At 37.5% G+C, this 12,902-nt stretch overlaps 1 protein-coding gene across 1 annotated transcript in view; it reads right to left on the reverse strand.

Moving 5' to 3' along the window:
• Positions 1 to 9,470, reverse strand: part of MYO10 (myosin X) — a 226,492-nt gene extending 217,022 nt beyond the window's left edge. Inside the window, exon 1 of the mRNA XM_051969871.1 lies at positions 8,711 to 9,470. Within this exon, the coding sequence (XP_051825831.1) occupies positions 8,711 to 8,731 (21 nt within the window). The 5' untranslated portion in view covers positions 8,732 to 9,470. The remainder of the gene's footprint in view (positions 1 to 8,710) is intronic.
• Positions 9,471 to 12,902: the final 3,432 nt, after the last annotated feature.

Below are 12,902 nucleotides of genomic sequence, written 5' to 3' on the forward strand. Positions count from 1 at the left end.
ATCATAATGAACTTGGATCATCATGCTAAACTAGATAACCACTGTCTCATCAATTCCACTTAGTACCTTGTTTCACATTCAGAGTTCTGGCCCATAACAAGCAACCTAAGAAATCTAAGCTTTCTCCTTCAGGCAATGGGAAGTCAATTCATCAGAATTCTGCTTTAGGAAATAAATCTGGCCTAGGACATAAAGTAGATTGTAAAGGATAAAAAACAAATTGGGAGGTTGCTGCAACACTTTAAGATGGGAGAGAATTGCAGCCCGAAAATCAGAAATGATTTGATGAAAACAGCAAGGTGAAAAAGAATTTGCCAAGAAAACACACACACACACACACACACACACACAAAGAGGAGAAAGAGGAAGAGGTGGAAGAGAAGGAGAAGGAGAAGGAGAAGGAGAAGGAGAAGGAGAAGGAGAAGGAGAAGGAGAAGGAGAAGGAGAAGGAGAAGGAGAAGGAGAAGGAGAAGGAGAAGGAGAAGGAGAAGGAGAAGGAGAAGGAGAAGGAGAAGAGAAGAGAAGAAGAGATATGAGAGAAGAGAAGAGGAATATAGTAATTGATTGGATGTAAAGGAAATGGGAGATGTCAAAAATTAAGGAGGTTTCTATCCTGGGTAACAGGAAGAATGGTGACCCACAATCAAAAATACAGAAGCCAGAAAGATGAGTGGGTTCTGAATTTGAGGTGCTATTGGGATATCCAGGTAGAAATGTCCTGCAGCCAGGAAGAAATGCAAGTCTTCAGGAGGGAAGCTAGAGTGGGAAAGATATATTTGGAAGTCAGAAGAAAAGTGGGGGGAAAAGGGGAAATTACTAAAATTGTGTGGTTTCTCCATTCTCAAAGTATCATATGTACTTAACTGTTTATAGATTGTCTCTTATTGGCAGGATTACTGTTTACTATGGAATAATTGTCAGGAGAGAGTGGAGAGAATAAGGTCAAACCCAGTAACTACACAAAACCTTATAGAAAGCTACATTTGAAGCCAGAAAGGAAGAATCAGAAGAATGAGAGAGGGAAGGAAACTATTCTGTTTGATTGCAGAAAAGGGTAGAAATCCCAGAAAAGTATTCTAGCATAGAAGTAAAAGGAGGCAAGATGATGTGTTATAGAAAAGACTCAAAGTTGCCGTAGACATTAAATAACATTATTGTTCAGTCATTTCAGTTGGATTGACTCTTCATGACCCCATTTAAAGTTTTCTTGGCAAAATACTAGAGTGGCTTGCCATTTCTTTCTCCAGCTCATTTTACAGATAAGGAAACTGAGGCAAATAGGGTTAAGTGACTTGCCCAGTCACAGAGCTATTAAGCATTTGAGGTCAAATCTGAACTGGCAAATTCCTCTATACACTATATCACCTAATTGCCCAATAATTGTGCAGGGGGAATGATTTCAAACTTTCCTTAAGGAGCAAATACCTTGTCCTGCCTAATACTAGATCTCACCCTCACCAAGGGTAAAGAGATCATGAGAAGGACTAGGCAAAAACCACTCTATTTGGCAAAAGGCAAAGAAAATTTTGAATACACCAGTTCTTAAGAGTTTTAAAGCTAGACTGCATGGAAAGGGATGAAGAGGTAAAGGCATAAAGTACTGACTACTTTTTGGAGAAGCCTGACAATAGAATGATAAGAAATAAAATGGTAACAGTCAAGGAAATTTGTTGTGATGAGTGGTAGCAGAAGTTTAAGTTTAAGAGGCTTTTTTAGGATAGAAAGACTTGATCATACAGATAAGTAGGTTCCAGTGAAGACAAAGATATTAAAAATGAAGTTGCAGGCAAAAAGAAGCATCATGCCAAATTTTCCAGCTTTGTTTCACTCTGCTCTCTAGCCAGAGAAGACTTATTTAATGTCCCTCATGAAATTTCCATATTTTTCTGTGCCTTGTGCTCAAACCTTGTGTCATTAGTCCTGAAATACTCCCCCTCAACTTCTCTATCCAAAGGAACTGAACTATAAAGACAAGAGTTAGAATTTAATTAGACCCCAAAAGCAATCACCCTACTATGTGTAAGCTAGAGGAGACAAGAGCACTTGCCTTCAATTAGTTAGGGAAAAGTAAAAAAGAACAGAGTAATCCGAGCTGGCTAAAGCACAGAGGGTGTGAAAAATAATATGGACAAGGCTGGGAAAATAAGGTGCTATCAGATTATGGAAGGCCTTGAAAACCAGATTTTGAACTCAGTATGCAATTGAGTCGCAAATCAATTTTTTAAAGGAGTGATTTGACCAGATCCATGGACAGCAACAGTACAAAGGATGAATCAGAGTGAGGATGAACAATGGAAGTGAGAAGACTTCTTAGGAAGATTCTAAACCAGTGGTCCTCAAACTTTTGTTCTCAATATCTTTATCCTATTAAAAATGAGGATCTGTCCAAAGAGTTTTGTTTATGTGGTTTATAGTTATAGATATTGATCACATTAAAAATAAAAACTAATTATGAATTTGTAGACTCTCTGAAAGGATTTCAGAGATTCCCAGGATGCTCTGGACCAGACTTTGAGAACCATTGCGTCTAGACTAAGGAGTTACTTAGTAGGAGCCTTGCAAGAGGTATGGGAGACAGAACCCCAGAGGATCTTAGCTAATTGGCTAAGTGAAAAAGATGTCAAAGACAATGCAGAAAACTGGGCCAAGTGTGAGCATCAATGCTGAAGTAACCAAGGAGAATGGATTGCAGAAGATGAAATAGGGGTTCAAGAGAAAAATGATATATAGTAAAAGATAAGCCAGAAGGGATAGATTGGGAGATCTGAATATTCCTTGAATGCCAGGCTAAGGACTTTAGATTCAATTCTTGTAAATGATTAGGGAATAGTGGAAAAATTGGGAGCATCAAAGTGACATGAAAACAGTTTTGGGGAGATTCATCCAAAAGCTGTGTGCAAGAGATGGGTTGGGAAACTAACATTTCAAGGACTAGTATGTTTCTTTAGACACTGATGGTAAATACTATCAGATAGAAGTAAATGCAAAGGCATGTGATCCCACCCTTAAGTGTGTACTTTTATTTTACTCTTGCTTTAAAAATAAACAGGATCTTCAGTAGAAATGAGAACTACTTCCTCTATACAGTCCAAAATTATTTGGGTCTCCAGAACTCTGAGAAAAAGCTTGGAAATTAAGTTTGCCATGAGTTCCATTTATTTCATTTTTTTAACTTCTTTCAGTAATATGAAAGGATTATACAAAAAGCTAAGCCCAATTTCCTATTTCCTTCTATCAAATGTTTAAAGAACAGGAGATAGGCAGCAAGAAGGCACAAGGAACACCAGTCCAGAAGTCGGGAGACCCTGCATTCAGATCTGGTCTCAGATACTTGACACTTACCTTTGACCAGGAGCAAACATTTAACCTCATTCCCCTCCCAAAAAGGAACAGAGGTATTGTATATTCTAATAATATGTAAGCAAAGGTTATGTTCAATGTTCCAGCTCTTAAAGGTCATGCAGTTTAAAATCCTGCAGACTTTAAAACAAAGCAAAATCATTCCATCCACCACTCCAGTTAAATAGCTAAGACGTTGGGACACAATAGTCCTGTCAACATCAGTCAGTATTTTACTTTTGCTAGAGGGAACTAAGTTGTGTGATAGGGCCAAGAGAGAGTAATTTATAAGACAGGTCCTCTTTTGGTATACTGAAAAAAAAATTAGAAGGCACAATACACTTCCAGCAAGGGACAAATGGATTTATATTGCCCTTTATTCACATGGAAGTCTTTCACAGACAGCCCAAATGTAGTTTCCTACAGACAGTTGTCAATAGAATTGCCCCAGGACATATAAAAGATCCATTGCCTATATTTTTCCTTTCTTATGTAATTGCAGACTACTGTCTTGGAAAACAAAAAAGCAAATGCTTCAAACCTTTTATTCTCTAAAGGGGAAAAAAAAAAAAAACTATGCTAAAATATCACCAACAAAAAATACCATAAAAATATGTCTATAATGGAGGAAAATAAATGTCAGAGAAACAATTCTCAGGTTTATTATAAACAACACAAAACAGGAACAAAACTCAGAATCAATCAGTCACACCTCTTCTAGTTCAGTTCTAAGTGTTCTCATTTAACATCTCAGTTTTCAATCCTAAAACAATTTAAATGACAAGAAAGCAGCTTTTGAACAATGCTACTGGATATATTGATTACTTTCTCCATTAGAATTTTATAACCTAAAACCTTAACAGCCTTTATGTACATCTACAGCATCAAACTCAAACCAAAATAATCCTACTAATTGTATATAGATTTAGAAAGCTATATATTATTATTTATGTGTTATGATATTTTTTGAGGCAGCTGTTAGCTAGAACACTAGGCTTGGAGTCAGGAAGTCCTGAGTTCAAATTCAGCCTCAGATACTCACTAGCTGTATAAACTTGGGTAAGTTACTTTCCCATTTGCTTTAATCCAGTAAAGGAAAAAAATGACAAATCACTCCAGCATCTTTTCCAACAAAACTTTATGGACAGTACTGATATGCCATGATAAGGTCACTAAGAGTCGAATATGAGTGAACAATCACAACAATGATATTTTTATTCTGTTAAACATTTCCCAATTATATTTTAATCTAGTTTGGGCCAGACTGGCACTTCTGATGTATATGATACCTATGACTTGAACAATAATAAAAAGTTCTTGCCACTCATAGAAAGAAAAAAATTGAAGAATTAAGTAAATGATATTTTGCCTTAATTATTTTGTAAATTTTTGACTTTGAATTAAAGTATAGATCTTAGTTTGTTATTTTTTTTAATTTGATTTTAAATCCACAAAGAATATTTTTTCTGCTATTTTGGATTACTGGAATGGGTAGCATTCAATTACTTCAGGGCTCCAAATTTAAGTTTTTGCCTGAAGCAAACTTTTAACGACTTATCTAAAATGCTGAAAAAACAGGCTCCCAAGAAATGCAGACACAATATATATAGTTAGACCATAAAAAAAAACTAATAAAGTAGTGAGGAAACTAAAACTTGATGGGGGAGATTTGCCCACTTAGGGTTGTGTTTTGTTTTGTTTTTCCCAATCCTGAATTACATTTGAAGTCAATAGCTGTCAGATGGCTGGCACAAGTTCTTGCCAGTCAATGATAAGATCCTAGGTGTTATTTAAAGCAGACAAGTATAGACAAGAATATAAGGTCTGTAATGCACACAGAAATTAATACAATTAGGCCGTTGCTTCATGTGTGTATTCTAGTACATAACAAAATATATGCTAGTCACAATTAGTTTCCATTTTCTTGTTATCAAGGTTCTTATGAAGGTAATAAATGCAAACAGAAATTTTAGTGTCTTTCAACAATAGCTTCATGTTGACTATCATTCATCAAGTTATTATCTTGTAATTTATCTTGAGAAAAGCTGCCGAAGGCCCCCAGCACAAAATGTCCTTTAAAAAAAAAATCAAGATCTATCTAAAAATATTTTACTCAAATCCATTTTTCCTGCTTTCAATGTAAAAGAATATTACAAATCTTTTCTACTCTTATATTTCATATGATGGATATTGTATTAAAATAAATTCTCAAAACAGGGCATTAGCAAGATTTTGCTAAGAGTCCTGTGACCACCTAATATATTTCTAATTTATCACGCTTTAATTCCTTGACCCAAGACTTAGATGTTTGCCACTCTAAGCAGAAAAGGAAACCAGTTATTCTTATGGGTGGAACTTGATATAAATTAAGGACTAAGTTGTAATACTAATCACATGGTAGAACAAAAGAATCAAACACATAAGTTTGGGGAAGAGGAAAGCCACTGTTACTCATAAGAAATAGAAGCTGGAAGTTAAGGTGACCTGGGTTTTAGATACACCTTTGCCAACTAGTTCTTTAACTATGCACAAGTCACGCTCTGTGGACCTCAATTTCCTCTTCTGTAAAATGAGGATTTTGTGTAAGGCCCTTTCCAGATTATAAGTCCCTGGCTAAGTGATATTAAAACAACTTTCTTGATTATTTACTTATTCAGTGAAAGATACAGCATTCTACAAACTTATTACTATTTTATAGAACTGTGGAGAGAACACCTTGAAAATTTTTTGTATGGCCTTAACTAAATCAAAAAATCCTTTGGGCCAGTTTCCTGTGAAAAATGCAAGATTCTAACAAGATAATGACAGTTGGCAATTACATAACACTTTGAAGATTTGAAAAGAAACCCCTCATTTGAGCCTCACACAGATTATTGAGATTGTCTTGGGTCAGAGATTGTGACTCTCCCAGAGATAAGAGTTTTCAACTCAAGTTTCTCCTCACTGACAGTCCAAAATTCTTTACACTAGAACCTGTACCACTCAATGATTTTCAAGCTACTCTGAATAAGAAAACAGCCATTTGCAGTAGAAAAAGCAAAATCCTGTCTTGTCAAGCTGGACAAATCACCTACCTCTTCTGAGCATTAGTTTTCTCATCTGTCAAATGGGCATAATACTTACAGAATCTTCCTCACGACTGTTATGAGGATTAAATGAAATAATTTGTATAACAAAACCATATGGAAAACCTTAAAGCATTTTATAAATGATGTCAGTTATTAAGATGCAATGATTCCTCGAAACTTTATTCCAGATGTGTGCTACCATAACAATTCTAACTAAAGCACTTCTAAAGATTGTGAAGTGCTTTACATATGTTATCTTATTTGAGTCTTTATAACAAGGCTACTAGGTGGGTGCCACAGGTATATTATTCTTGTTTCACAAAAAGGGACTCAAAGCCCAGACAAGTTACAACAAATAAGTGTCAGAGATGGGATTTGAACACTGCTCTTCCTGTCTTCAAGTTCATAGCACTGCACATGAGGTTGAGGAAATTTTAAAAAAATGGTCCCTACTCTCACAGGACAATTTTAATGTACCATTCTGTTATTTAAAGTGAAAGAAAATGCTGTTACCTTTTTATTACATTTGTATTTAGAATGAAGTTAAAATAATCAATTTTTCTACCTAGAAAACCCAATGGGAAGGTCAGTAACCACTGACCATTTCCATTGGGTTATCCTGCCATTCTCCATTTACTCTCTTACACATGAAAATAAATGGACCATGCTATCAAGGCTGGTTGTGTCCACTTGACAATGCTAAACCTGTATTGTGAAGACAACTTGGAATTCTTGAAAGAATAACAAAAAAGACCCTCCTTGGTTTCTTTTTTTCTGGTGGCCAAGAAAATAAATGCTATGAACTTGGAAAAGCATTAGGCTAATAATGTCACTCAAAAGAGAAAGAGGCAAGTCTGTATTTAGAGTTAATTTAATCTTGCTTCTCAAGGCACCTGTACCATATGGTTCCAGTTGTTACTTTGGCCATTAAAAATGCTCTTTTCCATGAATGGGATAAATATACATACTGTAAACAGAATGACTAGAAGACATAAATGATACATCTAGTTGAGCTAAGTTATTACAACGGTACAATATATACTTGACGGCAAAATCATTCTACTGATGAGATTTGGAGTCTGTGATGGAATTACCAAGTTTCATAAACACCCTCTTGGACTTAATGAAAAACCACATTAAACTGACTCATGTCATGCTTTACTCTGGGTCATTTCAAACTTAAAATCTGGGAAATATCTATAAGTACATCAAACTAGAGGAATAAATCCATCCTAGAAACAGCTAATTTCTTTCGAGAGATTTTTTAAAAATAAACTTTATAGTTGTTTTTTTTTTTAATGTTGTCTTGGTATCAAGAATGAAGCTTATTTAATCTTACAATTCTCATAAATGACTTTTCAGCAAAATATGCACAATCTTCAACAAAAGTGTCAGTTTAAAAGAAATGATCTTTTGATATCATCTGTAATTGTTCCAAACCTTAAAACAGAAACACTTGGCGGGCAACAAATCTTAAATACCAAAAACTCTGGCAAGGAGTAAGAAAAAGAGTAAATTAAATCCTTACCCTATTTTTTTTTTTTACCCTAGCCTCCCTTCTTCTAAGTATTGAACCCTTGCAAGTAATTACTGAACTCTTCTCACAGGAAGCCAACAAGTTTTTCAAAGGAAATACCAGAGCCTTTCCATGAGAAATCAAGCATTTGCCATGTCGTTGTTTCACATTTTGGTGGACTTTCTACAGAAAGGAGATCTTGCATATCTAACTGCTTTTTCCTGGTGCTTACTTACAATCATATGCAGTGGCTCCAAAGCTCTCTGACTTACCTAAGAGTTTACATATGGTCTGTGACACAATCATGAGCAAACAGACTACACAAAAGGAAACTCACCTTCTGCACATCCTGGAGAAAAATGGGAAGAGGAGACAATGCAAAAGCTGCCATCACTTAACTCAACTAGAGCCTCCTCTCTGGGGAATTCATTTCAAACAACTTTTTCTTTATTTAAAAAAAAAAAAAGTTTCTCCCTCGTGGGCTAAAAAAAAAATAAAACCGTAACAGTATATTTCAAGAGGGAGATGGAAAGAATTATTCACCCAGCTCAACAACTGGACTCGGAAAAGCGATCTGCCCGGCCGGGAGCCCCAACTTTGCTCAGTGGCAGCCAGACTTAAGTGGGAAGCCCCACGACCCCTTTGCTCCGGATTCTTAACAAAAGCAGCCAAGAGTGGAGTTGGGATAGCGGGAGGTAGAAAGGGAAAAAAATTCGATCCCCAAAGAAGTCTCCCAAGTCTTTCCTCCCAACTCCGTCAGTGTACCTCTACAACTGTAAGTACTCACCTCACTCAAGAAGCTATCCATTGTTTAACTGGAGGGTCCAACTTGCGGTGAGTTCCACTTCCAACTTGCGGAAGTCAGCAAAGCAAAAGGTCTGGGTCAACCATGTGTGTCAAGATCCCCGGTCAATCAGAACGGAGACTCTTCAGGGTTCGAGTTGATTACACGCTGCCATCTCTTCCTTCCTTCCTTCCTTTCCTTTCTCACCTTTCGTGGGCGGGTGGTTACTTTTTTTTTTTTTTTTAATTGTTTTAATCCAAGTCTCTTAAACTCGCTCAGTCCAACTGGAGCCTTTGTCTCTTTCTCGAATTTCCTCAGTTCTGGGTAAAGTGCTCGCAGAGAGAGAGCAGCTGGTGGCACATTCTTCTCCTAGGGCGAGGGGGGAGCTTAAAAAGCCTTCGGCTCCTGGGCGGGCGCGCACGCAAACACACTCACACACATACACACTCACATTCACGCCGGCAGAGGCACAGCGGGGCGAAGGTACTGCCACAAAGAGGCACGTTTCAGGTCTCTCGGGGCAAGCACCAAGAGCCTTTCTCCTCCGGCACGACGCTCCGCGGCTCCCGGGACGCACCCCCCGCGCACTCTCCCGGACACATCCAAACCCCTGCACAAGTCCCGGCAGCACCGCTCACTCCTCCGCTGGCTCACTCGGGAGCCCCCGGGGAGTCGGAGGCCCCGCCCCCGCCTCGCCAGAAGCCCAGCGCTCGGCCAATCCCGGCCCCGCGCTGCTCTGGAATCCTGACCCAGCCGGCGCGAGCGATACTCCTACTCCTCCTCCTCCACCTCCTCCTTCTCTTCCTTCTCCTTCCCCAGGCCGGCGCCTGCCGCACCTCCCCTCCTCCCCACCCCGCCCCGCACCTACCTCTTGCGCTCCTCCCACTCTGCGGGACTTTGGCTGCTGCAGGAGCAACCACCCAGCTCCGAGGCTGGCCGACTCTCTCCTCCACCCGCCCATCTTCCTCCCTCATTCCCTGGCTGAGGGTCTCTACACTCCACGTGAATAGTAATTTTAAGAGCGGGGTTTTAAGTTCTTTCTGGTGTTTGGTCTTTGGTTTATCTTGGAACCAACGCAATAAAATTGGTGATGCAGCATCTGCAGATGAGTCTGCAGAAGCTTCTGCAGCCCATCATTGAGAGCACGAATTGACTTACGCTTAATAAATTGCCTCCCCCCCCCCCCAATCCATTTAATCCTTATCTGTGCCCCTGACAGCGATCGAAGCAAAGACTTTCAGTATAACCAAACTGAAAGCCTCAGTACAGTAGCTACTTTCTCTCCTGCTATCATTCTAGATAACATTATTAAAGGACAGGGAAATATTTTCCGTCCACTGGAAAATCCACTGGAAAGTGGAAGAAACTAATGACACCTAAAATACAATATAACTCCTTTCTGGATTAAAAAAAAATAAAGTATTTAATAATAATAATAAAATAAAGAGTATTTAAGCAATTCGAAAGTGGTCCTTGATTAATGATTGTGAGAATAATCAACAGAAGTGACCACTAGAATTTCTATAGAACTTCCATCGTTTTTACAACCCATTTCCCAGAGCAGTTTGATAAAATGACTGTTATTGCACCATTTTGTAGCTCAGACACTTGAGGCATGGAAGTATTAGAATATTTGTCAAGTATCACCAGGTAAATACAACTATCTAGATTTAAAGTGACCTTTCCCTGGCCGGGCCTGAAGTCAGGAAGACTCTCCTTCCTGAGTTCAAATGTAGTCTCGGACACTAGTTGTGTGACCCTGGACAAGTCATTTAACCCTGTTTGCCTCAATTTCCTTATCTGTAAAATGAGCTGGAGTAGAAATGGCAAGCTATTCTAGTCTCTTTGCCAAGAAAATCCCAAATGAGGTCAGGAAAAGTGGGACAAGATTGAAAACACTTAAAAACAGCTTCTGCTCTTACAAATTACTACACCTCAGATCTGGTGTTTGGTTTAATGAATCTTATCTAACTTCATAGCTTTAGCATCTCTACTGTGCTCAGAGATCTATTATCATATGTATGTGTGTGTGTACATATGTATAAACAATACCTATATATATAAGCAGAATTATTAATGAAGTTTAGTGTGATGAATATGGCTTAGTTTCCGGGATCCAGGCTGGGGTTGAATAGCTGTGCAAACTTGGGCAAAGTCTGAGTTTTATTACCTAGAGCATGGGATTATTATAATACATATGCCTATACTTTTCTCCAGTCAACAAACATTTAATAAGCTACTACTGTATACAAAGCGTTCTGCTGGACACTAAAAAATAGCAACATTTAGGCAATTTATGTCGCCATGACTTCATAAGGATTTCTTTTCCTCCCAGACCTAATTTCATTTGGAAAGAAAACGTCATGGGGAAATTCCCTCTACTAGGAAGCAGATCTGCAACTCCCATTTACTTAAAGTCTTAAAAAATTGCTTTGGGTACTCAAACCTTCTATCCACAGGAGCACACCTATTCCTTTGGAATTTGCAGCCTAGTAATGATAGTAGATAACATTTATACAGCACTTTAAGTTCTGCAAAGTGCTTTGAATATACCATGGAATAGAATTCTTTCAACAATACTGTTAGGCACAGTTGGCAGCCCCTTTTAAGGATTAGGAAATTGAGACACAAGCTAAGTAACTCTTTGATGGTTACTGGGATAGTGTTAAGACATGATTCCAAAGCAGATATCACTTCATTTCAAATCTAGCACTATTCTATATTGCCTCCTGAGAGATAGACCAGCACATATTACTTTAATACATATTGCTTGATAAGTAAGACAGAAATGAAAAACAATATGCTATGTATAAGATCTGGTAGCATGGGGAAAGCTTCATGAAGGAGGTAGCACCTATTTTGCTTTCAAAAGTGAATAGAAATTCAATAGTTCAGGAGGAAAAAGAAGAACCTTCAAAATAAAGGAAATAATATGAGCAACAACAAACACATGGTGCCAGAAGAAGGTAAGGCACATTGAAGGAACAAAGAATGTATCAGTTTGGCTAGAGCACAGAATGAACAGAGTGTAGTATGAAACAAGGTTGGACTTAGTATTTGTGACAAGGCAGCTTTGAACAATGATGCACATTCCATCCTCCCTGTGACCAAGGACCCCACAATGAAGACATGCAAATATTAACATTTTGCACTCCTTTTAAAAACTTGATGACTATTCTAGCCACATTCTTATTGTAAATTTTGTTTGGATATAAAATACACAAGAGCAATCAGCTCTAATTTCCTATCAATCCTTATTCACACAGTTTGCCTTGTCTCAACTACCCCCAGAGTTAAATTAGGTGTAAGCAAAGTAGGTAGTCATGATAAGGTTCAATTCAGGAAAGAGTGAATAAGTACTTTGAATAACACTTTTTCCTAAATGTTCTTTTTAAATATATAAAATTTTATTCTTTTTAAAATAATTATTCTGAAATTACAGACCAAAAATGAATATCTTCTATACATAGCAGTCACAAAAGAAAATTCTTCATAAGATAAAATTTATTTTATTAATTAAAAAAATTAAGATAAAAAGATAAAATTTATCTTTTTTAAAGTATGTAATAAATTCTATACATTACTTTCCAAATGTTTCCTTCTAAACTTCCTTTTGTCCACTTCCATGCCTTTTTTTAAGGTGTTACAATGGCCTCTCCTTTTTTTGCATCATTATTGTCAAAACCTTCATGAAAAATAAGCCTGGTCAAGCAAAAACAAATCTAAACAGTGGCCAAATCTAAAAACATATGCCTCTTTCTGCACCCTTGTTCATCACCTCTCTGTTGGGAGGAAGACAATATGTTTCACTATAGGTCTGTGAGAGACATGGTTTATCATTGCATTGATCAGGGTTCTTAAGTCTTCCAATTTTCTTTTCTCTTTACAATGTTACCATCCTCATATAAATTGTTCTCCTGATTCTACTCATTTCACTCTGAGTAAGTTCATATTAACAAGGATCTCTGAAATCATCTTTCATCATTTGTTATGGACATTATTATATATTTTATTACACTCATCTTCCACAATTTGCTCAGCCATCACCCAATATGTAAGAAACAATCTAAGAGACCACCTTCTTGTTCTTTTCTTTCCCTTTCCTCTTCCAAATCAGGAAGTTTATTTTGCTTCCAACTATTCCCTCCTCAATATTATACTTCCTCTTAACCCTGCTCCCTGTTCCATTTTTTTT

This window comes from Antechinus flavipes, chromosome 1 (assembly GCF_016432865.1).
Source record: "Antechinus flavipes isolate AdamAnt ecotype Samford, QLD, Australia chromosome 1, AdamAnt_v2, whole genome shotgun sequence".
Classification (NCBI taxonomy): Eukaryota; Metazoa; Chordata; class Mammalia; order Dasyuromorphia; family Dasyuridae; genus Antechinus; species Antechinus flavipes.